The following is a 20,677-nucleotide window of genomic DNA, read 5'->3' as shown; positions in this document are numbered from 1 at the left end:
AGCAAAAAAATACACTGAACGCCAAAAATCGAAAGTAAATAATATTTCAAAAAAACGAAAATTGAAAATAAAAATTGTGAAAATTGAAAATTGATAGTGAAAACTGAAATTGATGCTAAAAAATCCAAGTCGATGATTTGCGGAATCGAGGCCAATATTCTAAAACTTAAGAATATCAAAAGTAATAAGTTAAGTATTTTGAAAAGTCATTAGCTAAACAAAATGTGGGCTTTGTTTCGGGTTTTGATTTTGACCGTGGAGGAACGTTTGAAACTCACCCTTTCTGATTCAAAAGAAACCAAACTAGCTGAAAGATCATGTCTCGCCCCCTCTTCAATCAAAATTTCAGGAGGTAAAGTTATTTTTAGATTTTTGAAAATCTTCGAAAATTTTAAAAAAATTTTAAAAAAATTTAAAAAACTGTTTCAAGGGCAATTTTCAAACTTTTTCATAGAATATGAATTTTTTTGGAGCGAATTGGACAAATCTGAATGCACAACATAGACGTTTTGCATCATTCTAGAGCCTACAGTGATTTTTTATTTTCTCCAAAAATTGAAAATTGCTCTGGAAGGGTCAAAAATTAACTTTGGCGCCCATATTACTTCTCTTATTGGGCATCCTTTCGACCATTTTAGGTACTTAATGATAGAGAAATTCCAGGAGTAAGTATGAGTTCAAGGATGAATTTTTGACCAATTTGTGAAATCCGTAAAAAGTGAAAAAGTCACATTTTGATAAAATCTGGGTCAAGAAGGCGCCCAAATAAGTATCGATTAGGATTATAGAGGACCTAAACTTCATTTTTATAGCTTTCTCAGAATGATTCGAAGTGTCTCGAGAAAATTGAAAAATTGTTGGAGACTCCATGAATGGCCCAAAACTACTGGTTGTTGATACGTGAGAGTTGAATTGGAGGGATTGTTTAATGTTGGTTCACTTTGCTCAAAAAGTTTATTATTATTTCATGAAAAAGATTGAAAATTGACCTTAAAACAGCTTCTTGGAATTTTTCAACTTTTCAAAAATTCGCCAAAATTCCAAAAATGAACTTTAGCACTTGAAATTATAACAATGGAGGTTTTAAGGCATGTTCTTCAATCTAGCTTGGTTTCGTTCAAGTCAGAGAGTGTGAGTTCAAATGACTCCCTTGTTGGATTTTCAGTTTATTTTATTTTACTCATTGTTCGATTGTTCCAGGAAAGTTCTCGAGATACCTATCAAGGTTTCAGTCACCCTAAATTTCTGATTTTGGGTGCCTCTTCAGACTTTTAAAAAATGAATTTGATCAAAAAATTACCATTGGAGAGTGGTGGGGCAAAATTATCAGAAATTAAGGAAGAAACTGCTAACACAAATTATGAATCTTGGAGGTTAAATACTGAAAGTGTCTAAGTAATGAGATGCTATTTATCCAAGCAGATGTTTTGTTGTCAAAAAAGAGCTAAAAATTCAATTTTAAATTTACTTAATTTTAGTTCAAAATTTTTTTTCTGTCAATTTTATAACAATTTTTAAAGCTAGAAAGTGAAATTCTGGGCTTTGGTATTGAAAGATGTTCAACCTGAAAAACTATAAAATTTCAGAAATCGAAAGTCAAAATAATTGATACTTACTTACCTACTTTGTTTATTAAAATCCAATTCTTTGAGGACCTAATGTCAAAATTGACAAATCGAAAACAGAATTTTCAAATGGGCATTTCGTTTATCGAAACTAAAATTTCGCTACAATTTTGGAAATCAAATCAGGGTTCTGGGCGAATCAGATTCTCTGCATTAAGGTAGAAAAAAGGAGGGAAAGATAAGGAACGAAGATCTTGGAAAAAACACTCATGAGGTCAATTTACTCCAGGAGTATTCAAAACTGACATGATAAAGTATCCCCACATGCACAACAATTTTTGAATCGAACAAATTTACAGAGAAAGAGCATGAAGGATCCAAAATGCATTTTTCGATTTTTGGCGAAGTTTTGAAAATCAAATTTGAGCCAAAAATGCAAAAAAAAAAATAATAAATAAATAAAACACAAAATTTTGTCAAATCGAGTTGGAAAGCTTAAAGTTTATTATGTACCCTATTTTCGACTCAACCTCCTTTCTAAAACGATTGGAAACCATTTTTATTCGTTCTAAGCAAATCTAGAGTTTGCAGCAGATTTTTCAAATTTGAGATTTCCACAAAATTTACCCAGGAAAAGAAACTGGAAAATTTAAATTTACTCTGTACCCTAATTTTAACATTCCAAGTCAACTGGAGGTGGTTTCGGGCCCCTCCAGTGACATTTTCGAACCACCCTCTCTCCTCACTTATCATTTTCTTCACGATATCTCAGCAACTGTTATAAATGCTTGTTTTACATTCCATTCAATTCAGGAAAATCGTACATAACGTGGACAACCATTTAACGCATTCGAACGGCTTCGAGGTCGCTCTCTTAATTCAACGCACACTCCGACAAAATAATTAAAAATATAATTTTACCCTTTTATATCGCTTTTTATACGCTCAAAAAGCAAATATTACCGGCGATAAAATAGCAAAGAGGCATATCCGGGATACTATTTTTAATTGTCCCGTATACGTTTCCAATTTCCACGCTGTATTGATTTCGTTGTCGTGTTTTACCCCTCTTCTGTCCCTTGTGGGACTCCTGCAGCTCATCCCGGATGGTGTAAATTCACTCGATGACCAGCAAGCAGCAGCATGATATGTAAAAAATGAAATGTGATTTTTTTTTTTTGGTGTAGTGTGTTTCATTTATGAAGATGGGAGAATGGGGTGACACTATAGATAGAACCTAAAACCTACCTACATACGAGTGGAATTGGTTTGAGTTTATTTTTTCGAAATTCTACGTAGTATATATTGTACAAGTTTGCCAACCCCTGTTCTAAAGATCAGCTTTTTGATTCCAAATGACTACGATTTCAACCAACCAGTAAACATTTCCCTCATGTATAATTTTAAAAGTAAATCCGTTTCTTGCTAGAATATCAATCGCGTATAATATGTCTTCGTAAAATTTCTTTCCCTTTGCTTCTCGCCCCATCGCCAACCCAACTTCTATACCACGAGTAGTGGGTTAGGTATGCTTTCGTATCTCGTACCGATGTAACATCGTGAACGAGGAAAAAGTTTTTGATTTCTTCGAAATAAAAGTGTTACATTTTGGTTCAATGGTGTTGCTGTCACAGAATACCTATTTGAGTGTACCTAGGTACAATATTTTGCTCTTAGGTATAGGTTTTTTTTTTTTTTTAATAATTATTGTTATAAAATAGTAGGTACCTAATTATGCGATTCTTACAAATTAATAAAAGTGACAAACATTTTTGACAATTTTATATTTTTTATAACTTGACATCACACACGTCTTCTTAACGTAGATACTCAAGTACAATCCGTTTCTGGAATCCTGATTGCAAGAATTTTGCTTTTTTTGACATCAGCACTTGTACTACGTATCACTGGATCTATGATTTATAAAAAATCTAATCTGAATGTTGCTCTTCGTTAACACGCAAAGTTCCTGAAAAAATACAACATTCAAAATAAATTCAGCATTTCATAAATGAGGTGCCTATACAGGAATTTTTAGTTGATAAAATTCATCATTGATTTAAAATTTTTAATAAATTTTTTGACAGGTACTTTACACCTATAGAATGACAAAATAACTGTAATGTCAATAGTAAAAAATGTACAGCAAAGTCATCTCACCTTTTTCTGCAAGATGTTCCAACCACTTGACTGCAATTTCTCGATAATGATCTTGTTTATACACGTTACCAGATTCAGATTTCCCAGATGTGTGCGTCGAATCTTTGGTATCTGTAGAAAGATTTGGATCGCGTACTACATGAGGTAGAAAAATGCTCACTGCGAATAAAGCAAAGGGATACAAAGTATCCATTTGATTAAGAATACTCCGCATGTTAAAAGTCGGACACTCCAATCGATCGAGAACTTTATTTAATGTATTCAAATAAATGTTCATCAGCATAGAGAAATTTTCTCGATACACTTCGTAGTTGATACTTGTAATGAAGAAATACAACAAATCTTGAGCCGGACTATTCCAAGAAGTTATTTGAAAATCGATCAGCTTGGCCTTTCTAACTATTCCATATTTATCGTACTTGAACATAATGTTATTAAAGGTAAGATCCCCATGAATTAAAACGTTGAATTCGGAAGCTGAAGAATCATTAAGGGAATTTATTACATTTTCGATCGACATATTTTTTAAATAAGTAATTAAATTGGGATACTTTCTCTTGAGACTTTCAGGCACAGAGTCAATAAATTGAGGCATGTGTTGCTCGAGTAAAAAATCAAGATTTTTAGCAGCTTGCGCACTGCAGTACAAATTGCATTTAACCTGATCGGGAAGACCGACGGTCTTTTCCAATTTAACGGATAATGCGTGAAATTTAGCTACACATTTTAGAGCGTAAATACAATGCTCTATGTCTAATTTTTGAACACGATCGGCACATTTATATCCAGATCGCGTTAAATCTTTCAGCACCAGAGTCATATTATCGTCGAAATAGTAAAATCTCGGTGTAAAGCACTCCTTATCGATGGTGTACATTTGCGATAATACTTTTGTATACATAATAATTTCGTTGTTGTAACAACTCAGTGATTTGGGCAGTCCACTAAAAATACCATCAACAGGAACTTTGACGAAACAGAATTTTTCTTTTGGAACAGAATCATCCTCTTTAGGTGATCGATAACGTATGATTAATCGAGATATTTGAGTCATATAGTTGTTGCTGGTTGTTTCGATGTTGTCGATGCGCCAGTCAAGTACTTCGAATGAGGATTTTTCGCCATGTCCGCCGGTTAAAATAGCATTGACTATGTTGAAGTTGATGTTCATCTGCAGAATAACGTGAGTTATTGATAAAATGTGTTGAAAAAGTCAAAAAGACTTTTAGTGGTTTTCAACACGAATTGGAGGGGGGCAAGATGGTTTTTTCATGTTCCAGAAAATTAAAGTCATTACATGTACGTTCGAAGCAAGATCACTCCCTCTGAAAAATGAAGAAGGAATTGTGCTGGCAAATATAGAGGAAGTAAAACAAAGATGGCGTGATTACTGCGAAAAATTGATGGCAGATGATGCAGATGAAGGCGAGGATGACGGCACTGAACCTCCTGACGAAGATGAGCCAGATATACTGAGAGTAGAAGTAGAGGCAGCCATAAAAAAACTCAGGAGAAACAAATCAGCCGGAGCAGATGGTATTGTTGCAGAGATGGTAACAGCAGTGACAGATGAGAGTACCACAATATTACACCACATATGCAACAAAATATGGAAAGACCGCAAATGGCCACAGGACTGGACCACATCTGTGTACATACCACTGCACAAAAAAGGCTCAAAGCTGGAATGTTCAAACTATAGGACAATCTCCTTGATAACGCACGCCAGTAAAGTGCTTCTGAACATTATACACGAGCGTATTAAGTCATTCATACTCCCCCAAATACCTCCAGAGCAGGCGGGCTTTGTCCCAGGAAGAGGCACAAGAGAACAAATTCTCAACATCTGCCAGATCATTGAAAAAGCACGAGAATTCAACAAAACCGTCTACCTTTGCTTCATTGACTACAAAAAAGCCTTCAATAATGTCAAATGGAGGATACTGTGGGAAAATCTCAGAAGAATGGGAGTCCCAAAACACCTGATTGACCTGATGAGGAACCTGTACAAGAACAACATAGCGCAGGTGAAGGTAGAAGGGGAACTAACGGATCACTTCAAGACGTGCAAAGGAGTGAGGCAGGGATGTATCCTCAGTCCAATACTGTTTAACACGTATGGAGAATGGATAATGAGAGAAGCCCTGGATGGATGGAAAAAAGGAGTAATGCTAGGAGGCAGACAAATATCAAATTTGAGATACGCAGATGATACCACGATACTGACTGAAAACATCGACGATATGAAGGAGATTCTCGGCGAAATTGAGCGGGTGAGCTTGACCAAAGGCCTAAAGGTGAACAAGTCAAAGACCAAGATGATGGTAATAGACAGGGCAAACGACAACCAGCCTGAGCTGCGAGAAGTAGATGGAGTAGAAGTGGTACAAAGTTTCATAAATCTGGGCTTGTTGATAACCAACAGGGGAGGATCGGAAGATGAGATAAGGAGACGCGCAGCAATCGCTAAGACGGCTGTGGGAAAACTTAATCGAATCTGGAAAAGCCACAAAATCGCCAAGAAGACAAAATTAAAGATAGTAAAAACGCTCGTATTTTCCATATTCCTGTATGCGTCAGAAACATGGACAGTGAAGAAAGCGGATCAAGGTCGGATAGATGCGTTTGAGATGTATTGCTATAGGCAAATGCTCAGAATCTCGTGGACCAAGAAGAGAATGAACGTGTCAATACTAGGAGAACTAGGTGTGAAAGACAGACTCAGCACCATCATACGAAGAAGAATTCTGAGATATTTTGGACATGTAGTACGCCAGGATAACCTGGAGAAACTCACTGTTCAAGGACACGTGGGGGAGGAAAGAGGTCACGAGGAAGATCACCCACAAGGTACACAGACCTGATAAAGAAGGCTACAGGATCTCACCCTGGGAGAGTGTACCAGAGAAGCTGAAGACAGGGAAAGCTGGAGGGAGCTAGGATGCTCGGATTCGAGTGAACGACGAAGAAGAAGAAAAAAATGAGAAATTACAGGTAGGTAATTGCAATTTTTTTTGATTGATAAAAGATGTGACAAGAAATGAAAATTATGAAGTTTCATCCTTTTTGGTTAAGAACTCCACAAATATGTTTTTTTTGCTGTTTCTCAAACCATCTTGCCCCGCAAACTCGTTTCTTCACATTTTATGTAATTATGAAGTTGTCATCTGTTTACTAAAATAATCATTAAGTAGGTATTGTATTGAAATGTTCCGTTACCATCGCCATTCATAAAATAACACATTCTAATTCATCGGATTTTCGTTTATTTGAATTTCATTTAGCTTTTACGGGTATTAAAACATCTTGCCCCATCCAAAAACCATCTTGCCCCATTAGGGGGGGGGCAAGATGGTTTTTGGAAATTTTTCCTTAAAAATTTATTTGTGTCTTCATGGGAGGGTAATTTGGGTATGTTTTATGAACAAGCCACTCGTAAATCATGCAATTTCACCCTAAAATTTAAATTCTGACATTTGAGTAATAAATGTGAATGCCAGGGTTCGTCAAAGCTTAACCTCAACATCGTGCCCCCCCCCCTACTATTGTATCTCAAATTTTTCAAGTTTGATCAATGGTTTCTGAAAATTCCAACTTCGAAGACTAGAACCAAATTAACCCGAGCGAAGCAAGGCCAAAACTGTCTAAAAATTAGTTTCAAAATTTTGTGCTTACTTATTAATTTTTCACCAAAACCAAAATCTATGCAAGTGCTTACATTTTTTAGCCTATTTTGACCATCAGACAATAAGTTTTTTGTAAATCATGAGGAAATTTTCAAAAAATTTTGTACTTGACATGATACTGACAATGAATAGGCTAAGTATAGGCACATTTGATTATATTAACGATGGGGAAAATTTAGAATGGATTTTAACTTAATATTATGTACGCACACAAAATGACATTTTTCCTTACATGAATATGGTATTGGTATAAGTCGTATAAATAAATAAAACTGTCATTCTCAAGTGTAACAAAATCAAAGAAAATTTAAATTATTTTGAAAAAAACTTACTTACCTACTTTTTGTGTTGCTTTGAAAACTGAAAACAGAAGTATCTTGTGGCACAATCCAGCAGTAGGTAAAGATATCTGTTTAATGTTCTGCCGAAATATTTTATTACAGGTACATATTACGTACTAAATCAACCTAAGTACTAAAGCACTGTGGGTTATTATTCACTTATGCTACCGTTTAAGAGATAAGGCAAGTATAAACGTATTGACTTTCCCTCTTCACTGGCGCTATCAGCCTATCACTGCATTCTTATTCTTAGTTCTTACGTTATCTGCCTATGATACCTATTTCCCAATTCCCACCTGTTTTTTATTCTTTCATACTTACGTATCATCTTACAATACTCTAAATGATTCGTGATAAATTAAAGCTTATGTACTTGTAAACGTGCTATGAGGTATGAGGAGAAGAGTAGCACGTCACTCAGAATACAACTTTCGATTTATGTGTCATTGTACGTAATACGAGTAAGAGAAGAAAAATAGCTAAAAATTTATCAACTTTTTTCGATTTATTGAGACAAGAATAAGTTTACACAAAATTTAGCAATTCGCAGATTTCCAATTGCTCAGCAGAACTGTAAAAAGTGGTCTTGGATTTTGATGGCAATGACCTACCTATGGTAATAGGTCAACGCAGAATCTCAAAAACAATTTTTTAGAAACTGAGCCATTTTTCCTAAACAGGTTGGGGTTTGAGGGTTTGGACCTCCTCCCCCTTTTTGCTCAGGGAAAACTTTAAATTTGAACTTGCGGAAACAGATTTTGGGAAATTGTGCTTAAATCGACCGAGAAAGTCACAAAGATAGTAAACGATCAAAGTTTAAAAATGCTGAATTTCATTTTGAACCTAGTTATACCTTATTTTATAAATTTTTACATCGAGAAATTTTTTCAAATGAGTAGATCAGATATAGGTACTCCCTTATCTACGAGGCGGAATTTTTCTTCAAATAAGGAAATTTGAGCTTTATTGTGAAATTTTTTTAATGTGTGTGTGTGTGTCTTTTTACTGAAAAATTGAAAAAAATGAGTTTTTTGAACACTAAAGTAAATTAAACAAAAAATTATGCTATTGTTGAAAAAAAACTTTGTTGTAATTTTAAAAATGGAGCCGTAAATTTAATTGATTTTACTTTTCAGAATAAGATGTGAATAATTTATGATTCAGTGCCAATGAAGAAAAACTTTAAAATAAGTTTATCTACGAGTACGTATTAAAAATTGATAAAATTTGTTGAATTTCCGAAATTCTCATCGAGGATCATCTTCTTGAGGCAGCAAATCATTCCAAAAACGTGTATTGTCACGATTCTCAATATCTTCCATCCTTTGATACGTACTTGAGTAAATTACCAGGCAATTCATTGTACCATTCTTATAGATTGGTTCCCATCGGATTTTCTGAGTCCTTGGATTTCTGCAAACAAAAATTAATGCATTGTTGTTTATAGAATGTTAGTATGCGGAAATTAGACACAAGATACATAGGACAGATATGGTATATAGAATTGCCAACTGTACCCTTGTTTCATGAAAGCGATGATGCTTGAACATAGCAACTTGGACATATCCTTATCATTCTTATTTTTTTTATTTCCATTGTAGGATTTCAAAACGTAAACGATGTCGTCGGTGTGACAAACTCCTTTAATTATATAAATGAACGGAATCGTTAATGAGTGCTACAGAACATAATTTAAAATTATTTTCTTACCAACCGTAATTTTTTCCATTGTTGTTTGGATAAAAATCAGAGACGCTTTCTGTTCCTCTGTAAAAAAGCTTGAAGCAATAGGTATTTTCATATGAAGCTGAAGAATGTAACTTGGTGGTTTCAATTACTCCACTGTAAAAGTAACGATCTCCTAAAGCCTTTGTAAAAAAAAAAATTATACCACATTTACACTTTTTTAGCATGAGATTTTTCGTAGGTAGTTTCAGAAGCTTACTTGCAGAAATTCACTGGTAGTTTGATTAGATAAATTTTCGCCTCCAAAATAATGCTTTTTTATGGAGGAACTGATGTAATTTTGTTTAGACTTTGAACGTAAATGACTATAGAAAAATAATTTGGGAGCCATTACATCCCAATAGTGATTCCATTGCTCCATTAATTTATCATTGGATACTATTTCTGAATTGTGAAAAATCCAAGCATAAATTTTATTACCTCATCTGCGATGATGCAAGTGGAGAGTATCACAGTGGCTCTTATTTTTATTTCTCAAAACTGTACAATATTTTTAGATTCTTTTTTAATTGGCAATTTGAAGGTGTGGTAGTAAAAATCAACAGAATAAAAATAAGAACCACTCTATTCAGTATTATCGAACCTAATCCAACAACTGATCCTTCAGTTTCTACTAGACTGGTCAGAAATGGTACTTGCTTCACTTTGCCATCTTTCAACAAACGATAGGGATTTTCGGTTAAAAATGCTCCACGATGTTTAGGCTCGATCACTGGGCCGAAAAACAGAGCTCCCCTGTAAACTCCATTCTAAAATCAATGACCAAAGACTTCAATCAAGATCTGTGCAAGTTTATAAATTAGGTACCTACCTATAATACGACTACTCTGCAAACTGGAAAAACTTACCTTGAATGGTGATCCTTCCTCGATCAATTCGTTAGCAGGTTTGTTTCTCAAACATGCCATCATTCTTTCGACGTTTTCATAACTGCAGTTGAATGCTGAAGCTACTTTTTCTGAGTTCTCCACCGTGTATGTGGGTAATGACCAAGGAAGTGAAACCGAACCACTAGATGAGATTGCACTTTGAAAATGGTCTGTCAGGATCATGAAAATTAGACCATAGCAATATTGAATGTGTGTATCTTATACCTAACTATATAGTACCCTATAGCCTAAGCTTATACGTAATACTTTGAATGCTTCATGTATTTTTACCTTTATTTAGTGGAGAAAGTAAATGATAGTGGACACTAGCTCCTCCTGCTGAATTTCCATATATGGTTACTTTGTTGGGATCTCCTCCAAAAGCACGAATATTACGTTTGACCCATCGTAAAGCTTCGACTTGGTCTTTCAACCCATAATTTCCGGGTGCTGAAGGATGATTAGCGCTGAAGAAACCTGTTGTAATGAAAAATTTCAGTGTTTGGTTTTCGATTTTTGCACCTCATCTGAAGATTTAGTTCGCTACATTACCTAATATTCCAAGTCTGTAATTTAAACTGACGTAAACGATATCGTCATCTTGTAAAATATAATCTGGATAGGCTTTGTTACCAGTTCCCATCATGAATCCTCCTCCATGAAAATAAACCAGAACGTTCATCAACTCATCCTCTCCTTTATTCTTCGGAAGCTTTATCAACATAAGGGATTTTGATGTTATCAAAAAGGAGAGAAAATTCCTTGCTTGAAAATTAAAAAATTGAATAATCATGTAAAAAATGGGTGTTTGAGTAATTGTTTCAATGAAACAGAAAGAGTCTTTCGTTTTGCATCAAAACAATAATTCAAAAGCACATTTTTTCGATTGTTATACAATTTTTTAATTTTTATTTGGGGGATTTCCCCCCCCCATTTTGGCTTATCAGAACGTATCAAACCCCCCTTATTCTTGCACATCCGGCACGGTAATAGATAAACTCTGCAGTAGACGTCACCTGAAGTATTTTGTTAGGTATGTAAATAGTGGAACTCACTCTAGGTGTAAAAACATTCAAAAATAGGCAGTCCTCGTCACCAGTCACTTCAGTGTTACGTTGTCCTGGTAGGTGTCGTATTTGCAAGCAGGCATTGCCCTCTGACGTTGCATTTCTCGATCCAGTCCATGGTTTCGGTGGTTTTGGATCCTCAAAAAGATAAAAAAAATTAAAAAATAATCCATTGTTGTTTTTTCCATACGAAAAGTTCATTTGAGAATTTTTCTCCGGTCTCAAATCTGAGTTCGGTTAAAAAAGAAAAGCAAAGTTGAATTTTTCCCAACAAATCTTTCTGGCTGGAAAAATTGGGCCCCAGCTAGGAATTTTCAAGTGATGATTTAAAGTTTTTTTTTTAATAAATAAAAAAAAATACACATGAATTTTCAGATACAAAAAAAAAAGAATTTTGAACTGGAATTCCATGACTTATCCCTTAATTGCATGACATTTTAAAATTCAGTGAAAAAAATTTTTTTTGTTAGTTTTGGTGGTCTGTAACATGGGAAAAATAATGAAAAAAATCATCCCCCCAAAACAACCCCCGAAAAGGGTGAAATAAAGTGTGTTCCACATATGGCACATTATGTATTCAATGATAGAAGTAATGTTCCATTTTCGGAACATCTGTGCCGAAATTCAACTAAAAATGATTGAAACAAGTACACAGCCGGTATGAAAAGTAAAGCTATGATTATACTGAACTTAGCAGTAAACTTATTCCTTATATTTATCACTCAGGGCCAGTCGCAGAATGCGGATTTGAACTCAGTTTAACATAAACTCGGTTTAAATGCGAAAAAAAATTGTTCGCTATCCAAAATTATGTGAATAAGTTGACGGTCAAGTTTACAGCTAAGTTCAGTATAATCATAGCTTAATAAAACAGTATTTGAGTACTCGAGTGAAAAGAAGGAGTTTGTGATAAGAGAAAGTTATCACCTTTTTGGAAAAATTTGTTCACTGAACCCATGATGTTCCAGATTTGGAACACTCTTTTGGAAAACTTTGTTCACTGAACTCATAATGTGCCAGATTTGGAACACTCATATTTTCGGTCACCAAGGTAATATATTTGCAGGTCGGTCGTTTTTCGTTCATTCTACATCAACTAGAGACCGCCAACTACCTAGAAAAAATTTTTTCAGGTCATTTACGGTAGATTACAGCGCTTCCACAGAGTTTTGAAAACGTGAGAAATCAGCTGTTTTTGAAATTCTCGCCTGGCTGAATGTGAATGTTTGTATTTTTTTTTTATATGGAGGGAATTCAATATAACTTTTTCTGTAGAATGTAGAAACGTTCCGAAAATGGAACATTATGTTTCCGAGCAAAAAAAATATTTTTTTAACACTTGTAGAATTTTTCAAAATGAACGTTCCATATTTGACCCATTATGCAATTAAGGGTTATAGGTAGTTGATGAACGATGATTTTCACTAGTTTCTGTCAAGATACAAGTAAAAAAAGTTGTAAATATTATTCAACAATTTGAATCAACATGACACTAAGAAAACAATACAAAAAATTGTCTGAGGTAGGCAAATGAAAGATGCGAAAGTTTTTCTAAAAATGCATGATTGATGAGCCATTCTGAAGAAAGCAAAAATTTCTCACTCAAATTTAAGAATTTTTCTTGATTTTCTTTCAAAATTGAGCGATTTTTTCTGGACAAAGGGAGAGATGGTGGATGAATTTATGTTGTTAAAAATGATGTTTGCATTTTGAAAAATTGCTCAGAAATTGATTTAAAACAAAAAAAAACTTACCTTGAATCTATCATTTCCAATTGGCGGAGCAGTATAAGGTATCCCAAGAAATGCGTATACTTTTCGATCATTTGGTAAAGTATATGTGGTCCCGACTAGACCACCTTCTTTTATTCGTACACGAGGAGAAGAGCCATAAACTGATGTTAAAACACAAGCTATCAAGAGTAACTTCATTTTAATCATTACGAATGCACTTAGATATTAATTTATTGTTTCAATAAAGAAAAAAAAGTTTTGATTATTTGTGGTTTTATGAACTACCTGTGCATTTATGCGACCGTATGACCCGAAATAGTAAAATTTATATTTAGATTTGCGTTGATGCGTGGTATGTTTTATTGACAGGTAAGTAGGTATACTTGAAGTTATTAACTATGTAGTTAGATAAGATTGTTCAATTCATGCCTATCAAAATTCAACTCCTGTAAACGTTGTATGGATATGAAAACCACTTCTGTTTTTTTTTTTTTTTTTTTAGAGAAAAGCAAACTTTCATGCAAAAAAAAAAATATAAATGTAATTTATGTACATTCGATATTCTGTAATAAAAAATGTAAGTATCACTTAAAATTATTCGTCAATGTGAAATTCTTTATCTTTTCAATTTTCTCATCGTTTTAGTGAATCAGAATTGATAAATAAACAGTTGAAATCATCGTATTTTATTTAAAGAATGATGAGTGTTGTGTATTTTAGGTTCAGTTCGTATTAAAAGTCTTCGTTTATTCACATATTCTATTTTTAAAATTATAACGACATTAAAACATGACAAAGCAATATTCACAGCTTAAAAACTATCAATTCAGGGTGTCTAACAGGTAGGTAATGTAAGTAATAATGTAAAAGTACATACTTATAGGTACCTACCTAAGTAATGCATTTTGCCTGAAAAGTAATGTATTTTTTCTCAAATTCATTTCAGTTTTTGGCAAAAATTGTGTTTAAAAATTGTTATAAAAACTACTATTTTTCAAACAAAATTCCACAAAATTTTCTCCCTCGCTTCGCTTGGGCAACACTTTGAACTTCTTTTCATATTTCTGAATTTCGAAAAATTCATCAAAATCACGTTAAGTACCTATGTTTAATAATTTTTCATATAAATCTTTCAATTTTTCCAACTTCTTGATAAAAAAATTAGTTGAATCGGGGATGAAGACCATCCCACCCAAAGTTGTCAAGGAAAATATTTAGTCTTAACATGGAGGCTCAATCGCCGACTTTTATGAAACTTGAATAGCACATTTTAAAATGTTTTTGCCCTCGCTTTGCTCAATACTTACCTGGAAAATAACCATCCGTTCTACGTAGAGGTATGTACCTGACTTTTAAAGAAATTGACTTTGTGTAAGAAAGTAACAATTTACTAGGTAGTAGGTAGGTAACTAGAATTATAAATTTTCAGAATTCAGCTTTTGCATCACTCAGGTCTGTTCGTTTTGCTTTTTCAAAATCAATCTTTCTACAAATCCATCACTCAAACTCAAAAACTGATTGTGAGTATGTTTTAATCCAAAAATAAACTCCTCACATGACATTTTTTTTATACTGCTCGAAATACAAAAATTTTGAGAGTTTAAGCCCTCACTTCCTTTGAGCTTCTTTGTTTTTCTTTTTCAAAACCAAACTTTCTAAAAAAAAATGTTCAAATTGCTGAAATTTTTAAGACCAGAAAAATCAATCTCTTCCCATAAAAAGCAGCATTCTTTCATTCATCCAAACAGGTGCGATTTTGTAGGTGAAATTTTCAATGTCGTTGTCCCCCTCCCTCCAAGTAGTATTGGTTTGCTTTGCCCCTGAATATCAAGTTTATTTCAGTGATCTGTGCTTTGAATTTAATCATTTATTTCCAAAAAATATAAATTCAACATTATTAGAATTTCTTCATAATTTTAGCGTTTGAAATCTCAAGTTTTTGCTGCCAAGTGGCGAATTAGAGTTCGAAAACTCTTCAAATAAATAGGATTCATCTTTTTTATTTTTTTCAATAAAGTTATTGTGTGGGTAGGGAGGGGGGTAGGCTGAATGAAAATGTTTACATGATAATGCAAAAAATAATGTAAAAGTAATGCATTTCTTCGAAAAAAATTTGTTATACACCCTGAATTCATATCTATCAACGAATACAACACTACATATTTACAAATTGTGTCTGGCAAAACAAACAAATAAAACAAGATTAAATCAAGTGCTGCTGTCTACAGACACCAACACCACACTCTCCCCCTTAGGGTTTTTTTTTGAATCAAGACGATCGACAGGTTTCTTCGTTTGGCTGGCACGCCACAACTCCGAATCAGCTTCAGGTTTTAGGAGCTGCGACCTAACTCGGATTTTTGTCTTGAGCTGGGGTACTTGGTGGAACAATTTGAACGGTGTGTTTACACAAGATCTCATAGTTCACAGCACCCTGACGATCAGCAATTACTCCATCGTTCCATCTTGACTCTAGATTCTAATATTTGCAAACAGATACTTCGTCACCAACATTGTAATTAGGCTCTTGAGTACCAGTGTTATTTTCTTCTTTCGTAGGTCGCGGTCGGAGGAAATCGAGGCTACAGGCTAGTGCGAATTTCGTGACCATAAACAACTTTGCCGGAATTTACCCCATTGTGCTGTTCATTTTTTTAGGTAACTTGTGCTTGAAAGTTAAATTTTGAAAATAAAATCTGTTTTTTTGCTCAATTTCATGACCGTTACTTGGATTCTAAATGAATAGGTAATATCGCATTTTTTGTTCAGTTTTTGCGTTTCCATTCTGAATTGAATTTTTAAAAAACATGAAAAACAATCCATCAGCTAACTGCTGATTGCAAGAGAGTTTTTGCGTTTTTTAAATAATTGATTTATGATTTGTATATTAGTAGGTATTTGTTTTTTTAAATTCTGCTATACAGTTTCCAATAAAATAAACTTTGGCTGTATGATCAAAAAATTGCAATAAGGTGCACCGGGGCAAGTCAAAATGATTTTTCGCAATTTCAACTTTGACCAGCTGTTACTCCCCTTCTAATGAACCAAGTATGGTTTTGGGCCCAAAAATGGATTTCGACGTGGGTCACCCCAAAGGTTACCCATGATGAGAAGATACGCTGAAAAAATTTTCGGATCCCCAGACCTTTTTTCAGTGGGGAGGGGCCAAAATGTGTTTTTTAAACTTTATTTTCCAGTTTTTCGCCAAATGTAGATAAAAATTTCGCGTTTTTTTGTATCAATTCTTAGGGGTGAGGGGAAGCCCCAGAAATTTTTTCAAAATTTTTTGGACCATTTTTCACCAAATTGTGGCATTTTGAAAATTTTGAACGGCCATTTTGTAAAGAAGTTGCGGAGGTACAGTCAACATTTTTTTCCTAAAATACGTTTTTTAGTCAACATTACACCATAAAAGTTTCAACGAGTTTGAGTTGGTGCAACATTGTCAAAAAAAAAATAAAAACTGACCATGCGTCATGTTTGCCGGGGGTTGAGCATGATAGTCCACGGCGCTACCGTGGGAAGTTACGTAGCGTTCGCGCGCGTTACTGTCGTTCGTGGTTATCTAGTAGTCCATGGGTGAACCACATACTTACTCGTTATTCCGATCAACGATTTTTTGGTGAATACATATTGTCAAGAATAGTGTGGTGAACAACATATTAAAATCCCCCCAACCCCTACTGCTAACCACCCCTCCCACAGTGGATCACACCCCTTAAAAATCAGTTTTTCGTCAAAAACTTCTAAAATATCAACTTTCGAGTAGAATGAGCTTTGTGATCATTTTATGTCCTCTCAAATACCTATCGAATGATCTATCGACCAACTCCCTAGCCCCAAGGGGGTGGCGCAACGATCCCTCGAAGTGACGTAATTTTTTGAAATGGCCTCCGAGAGCTTTTGGGTTGATATTTGCATGGTAGGTACTAGGTATGTAGGTAGGTAGAGAGGTACTAACGAGAAACTTCCGCATGGAAAGTTTCAGATCTCCAGATCCTCCCATCCCATTTTTGAAAAGCACCGTTTTTCTGAAATTGGAATAAAAATTATTTTCTCAGCCCCATGTGAACCGATTTTTCAATTTTTTTAGTATGTTGTAAACATTTGTAAGGGGTGTACCCATAAGAAATTTCCACCCCCTCCTTTCATATTTACCCCTTCATAATGAGTTAATGACATTATGATACTGGTGTCGTTTTCATATGGTTCGAACCTCCCGAGCACGAATGTTGTGTCAGATTTTGTTTTACACTTACCCGGCCGCTGTAGAAGCTCCGGAGGGGCTGGGTGCGAGTAAAACGAAATCTGACGTCTATATTTCCATTCAGGTAGTTCGGTTCACTTGAAAAGTACACCAATATTGTAAAAGTAGTTCCGTTTCAAAAACAGTAGAAATTGAGGAGGGGGCTGAGGCTCTGGAGAAGCCAGGTTGGTGCAAAACAAAATCTGACATAAAATTTGTGCTCGGTAGGTTTGAAACATATGAAAACAACACCAATATCATCAAAATAACTATATTTCAAAAATATTAAAAATTGAGGTGGAGGCTGGAGGAGTGAAGGCACTTGGGGGGGGGCTAGATGAGTGCAGCAGAAAATCTGACGTCATATTCCTACTTAGTGGTATCGAATCATGCGGAAACGACACCTCACTCATTAATAGTTAATTCTCCCAAAATTCTCATTTTACCCCCTCTATGACACGTTTTTTCAAATTTTCAACATGACGGAATCACCAAAACAAAAATTTCGAAAAAATATATGATATTGAGGGGTCATAAATACATCCAAAAAACGTGTTTAGAAAATTGTTCCTCGCAATTTTCATTGTTAAAAAACATGAAATAAGATGAAAAAACGTCATTTTTTAGGGGTATAGGGTAAATGTGCCTAAGTTCGCGCACCTAATTTTCAAACAGTCACTACTTTTTATGAAAAGGAGCTAGAATATTGAAATTTGTACAGAAGGTTCTTCAAACATTTGGCTATGATTTGCCCTAGAAATAAAATTTTTAATCGATTTAGTTTTTGATATTTTGACCAAAAACCAAAAAAAGTCAAGGGCTACAATATTTTGTGGGTAACTTTCAACTCAAAATGAAGGTCTCCATTGAATTTGGTCGCAATCTTTCAACATGTTTCTTTCTTTTTCCCCCTTCAATCCACTGTAATTTTACATCTGCAGGTAAGAGCTAAATTGTGTGCTTAGTTAACACAATTTTGCCTTACATGAATATGACTCAATTAAAATCTCATTCCATGTGCTATTTGCTAGCAAAAAACACATCCTAAAGCGATGAAAAAACAAAAGAGTTAAACTTCCTCCGAGCTTCATTAGCCAGTCGACAGAAACCCAACAGTACATTACTAGTGTAATACGTAATGGGTATTTACATGAGAAAATGTTCATCCTCGAACAGATTGAGACGTTCATTTTTTTCAACTTTCTTTTTTGAATGAGTAAACAGCGAAAATTCCTCGCAGGTGTTCCAAACGAACGAAAATTTCGACATTGATACGAGGTTATCGACTATACACCAAGATAGAAGAGCAAAAAAAAGAGAGAGAGAGAAAAAACGCAGCAAAAGCATACACAACTGGGAAAAAATCGAGTAAAATGAACTGTTTTTAATGCTATTTACTATTTAACAAGCAGTAGAGGAAATGTGTGTATGTATCAAACAAAAAGAACACCATGCTAGAGTTTCGTTAAAGTTCAAAGAGCGCAGCAGCGTACGCTTCATTAGCCATTATCGTTTGTCCCGCTTGTTTTTCAGTCTTCGGGTTGTGTATTTGCTGTACATCTCTGCGAATGTGCTAGGTAACTAGTCTTTTTCGATGTCGTGTACCTTTACACTTGCATGAGGGTGTGTGAGTGTCTAGATTACAGCTACTTATACGCGTCCTTTTGTTCTTGTCTGAATTTCGCTAACGCAGCATTTTTCACAATACCTACCTCTCGTACTCGTAATACGGCGCCTGGCACCCTGCACCCATCGTCTCCTCATCTACATACGTACAATGTACCTACCATCGCAATACCACTACCCATTTTCCATATGATATAATTTTTCCATGCAAGATATCACTTCTCTTGCTCCTTGCCCCTCTCGGACCAATTCTCTTGCTCTCAATCTTCTCGCGAGATGTTTTTCAAAAATGAGTATTACGATGTGCATTCTATCTCTCCTCGTTCGTGTTTTTCTGCCGCCAAAATTCCTATCTATATATACCTACTGCATGTGTATGGTGTTCGTACCCATATATACCTACTACATTGAATAAATGTAAGTCTTGGGGTTTTATTTAATAAACTTGAGTACAACGATACGTGTACCTACCTATATCGGTATAGGTACTCACGGTACTCATATCTCTCTGTTTCTCACTCTTCGTAGTGTATGTTATGTACATGGCGCACCATCATTTTCCAGCCTCTCTACCTCTTTCCCTCGCATAGGTTTCCAGTTTCCACGTACATCTCGCGTGCACCTTTGACAAATTACCTTATTCGTACAGTACAGAGCTAATATACCAATCATTTTCGAAGCGTAAAGCCCGCCAAATTACACATGGGAAATGCTCCATCATATAGTACGCTGCGATGCTCGTTTTCGCGCCAGCAGAATGCGAAAAATTTTTCATCGTAAATCGTCCTTTATACGTTTACAATAGCGGAGTGTGTATCTTTTTGAGCCCCATAAGGTACGAGTATGATGTGAAAGCCAAGTTTTTGCAGGTCTTAAGAGGCAGACGAGGTATAAGCACAATTTAAGAGGTCCGATTTCAAAATACCATAAAATGCCTCTTAAAAGGAATCGGTTTTTTTTTTAGATCACTTTTTTTGGCTATTTTGAGTGAAATTGGGAACGATAAAGTGTAATTTTACAAAAATTACGTGAAATATCATAAGGACTAAAAAATTGGTAGGTACTGTTATTGAAATCATGTAGGTAATTTAAAAAAAATGTACCAATTGAATACAGGTTCGTAAAGATGGTCAAAGGTGCTGAAAAATCTATGAAACATTTGTAATGTTTTAGTTCAAATTCTGTAAAAAGGAATGTTCTAAAATTCGAAAAAAAAAAACATAATTGATGAAAAGCTACAAAATTTTAACAAAACGTAATGAAAAATTGTTAAAATGGCCACAAATAGGGAAACATTGAATAAAAATTATCAAAATAAAGACAAGTGGAATCTAGCAAAAGTTATGTAGGTAAGTGTAAAGTAACACAAAAGCTATGAAACTAGTATTATAAATTTACAGAAATTAACCTTGAAATTGAGGAAGAAATTGGTGAATTAAGTATGTACATTCTTGCAAAAATTACAATTTTTTTGACATATTTATTAATATTACAATCTTAAGATACTTCTTAAATAAGTAATACATTTAACTTTAATTTTATTTGGGAACATGTGCAGATTTGTTCCAGTGAACCACTCTGCTATATACATAACATGTTATATTACATCACTAGGTCATGAGGCTTTTGAAGTTTAAG

At 34.6% G+C, this 20,677-nt stretch overlaps 2 protein-coding genes across 2 annotated transcripts; both read right to left on the bottom strand.

Annotated features, from left to right (window-relative positions):
* Window positions 1-3,334: 3,334 nt before the first annotated feature.
* On the bottom strand, window positions 3,335-4,989 carry LOC135848211 (uncharacterized). The gene is made up of 2 exons (XM_065368044.1): window positions 3,726-4,989; window positions 3,335-3,534 (listed from the first exon to the last, which is right to left on the bottom strand). The coding sequence occupies exons 1-2, from the start codon at window positions 4,894-4,896 to the stop codon at window positions 3,497-3,499; spliced, it is 1,209 nt and encodes a 402-aa protein (XP_065224116.1). The 5' UTR covers window positions 4,897-4,989; the 3' UTR covers window positions 3,335-3,496.
* A 4,120-nt stretch (window positions 4,990-9,109) lies between these two features.
* LOC135848330 (venom carboxylesterase-6-like) lies at window positions 9,110-11,050 on the bottom strand. Its single transcript, XM_065368227.1, has 8 exons — window positions 10,920-11,050; window positions 10,659-10,844; window positions 10,347-10,537; window positions 10,082-10,247; window positions 9,698-9,882; window positions 9,467-9,620; window positions 9,265-9,393; window positions 9,110-9,165 (listed from the first exon to the last, which is right to left on the bottom strand). Exons 1-8 carry the CDS (start codon window positions 11,047-11,049, stop codon window positions 9,110-9,112), a joined length of 1,197 nt encoding a protein of 398 aa, XP_065224299.1. The 5' UTR covers window position 11,050.
* Window positions 11,051-20,677: the final 9,627 nt, after the last annotated feature.

The sequence above is a fragment of the Planococcus citri genome, chromosome 5 (assembly GCF_950023065.1).
Source record: "Planococcus citri chromosome 5, ihPlaCitr1.1, whole genome shotgun sequence".
Lineage (NCBI taxonomy): Eukaryota > Metazoa > Arthropoda > Insecta > Hemiptera > Pseudococcidae > Planococcus > Planococcus citri.
This window is presented reverse-complemented; position numbering and strand designations above follow the sequence as displayed.

What these genes read in the sequence shown, in the direction of transcription:
- LOC135848211 (XM_065368044.1), bottom strand. Translation starts at nt 4,896, where the DNA reads ATGAACATCAACTTCAACATAGTCAATGCTATTTTAACCGGCGGACAT. An exon ending in GGAACATCTTGCAGAAAAAG is followed by an intron (nt 3,535 to 3,725) that starts GTGAGATGACTT and finishes GTATTTTTTCAG; the next exon opens with GAACTTTGCGTGTTAACGAA.
- LOC135848330 (XM_065368227.1), bottom strand. Translation starts at nt 11,049, where the DNA reads ATGAACGTTCTGGTTTATTTTCATGGAGGAGGATTCATGATGGGAACT. An exon ending in TTACAGACTTGGAATATTAG is followed by an intron (nt 10,845 to 10,919) that starts GTAATGTAGCGA and finishes TCATTACAACAG; the next exon opens with GTTTCTTCAGCGCTAATCAT. An exon ending in CAACAATGGAAAAAATTACG is followed by an intron (nt 9,394 to 9,466) that starts GTTGGTAAGAAA and finishes ATATAATTAAAG; the next exon opens with GAGTTTGTCACACCGACGAC.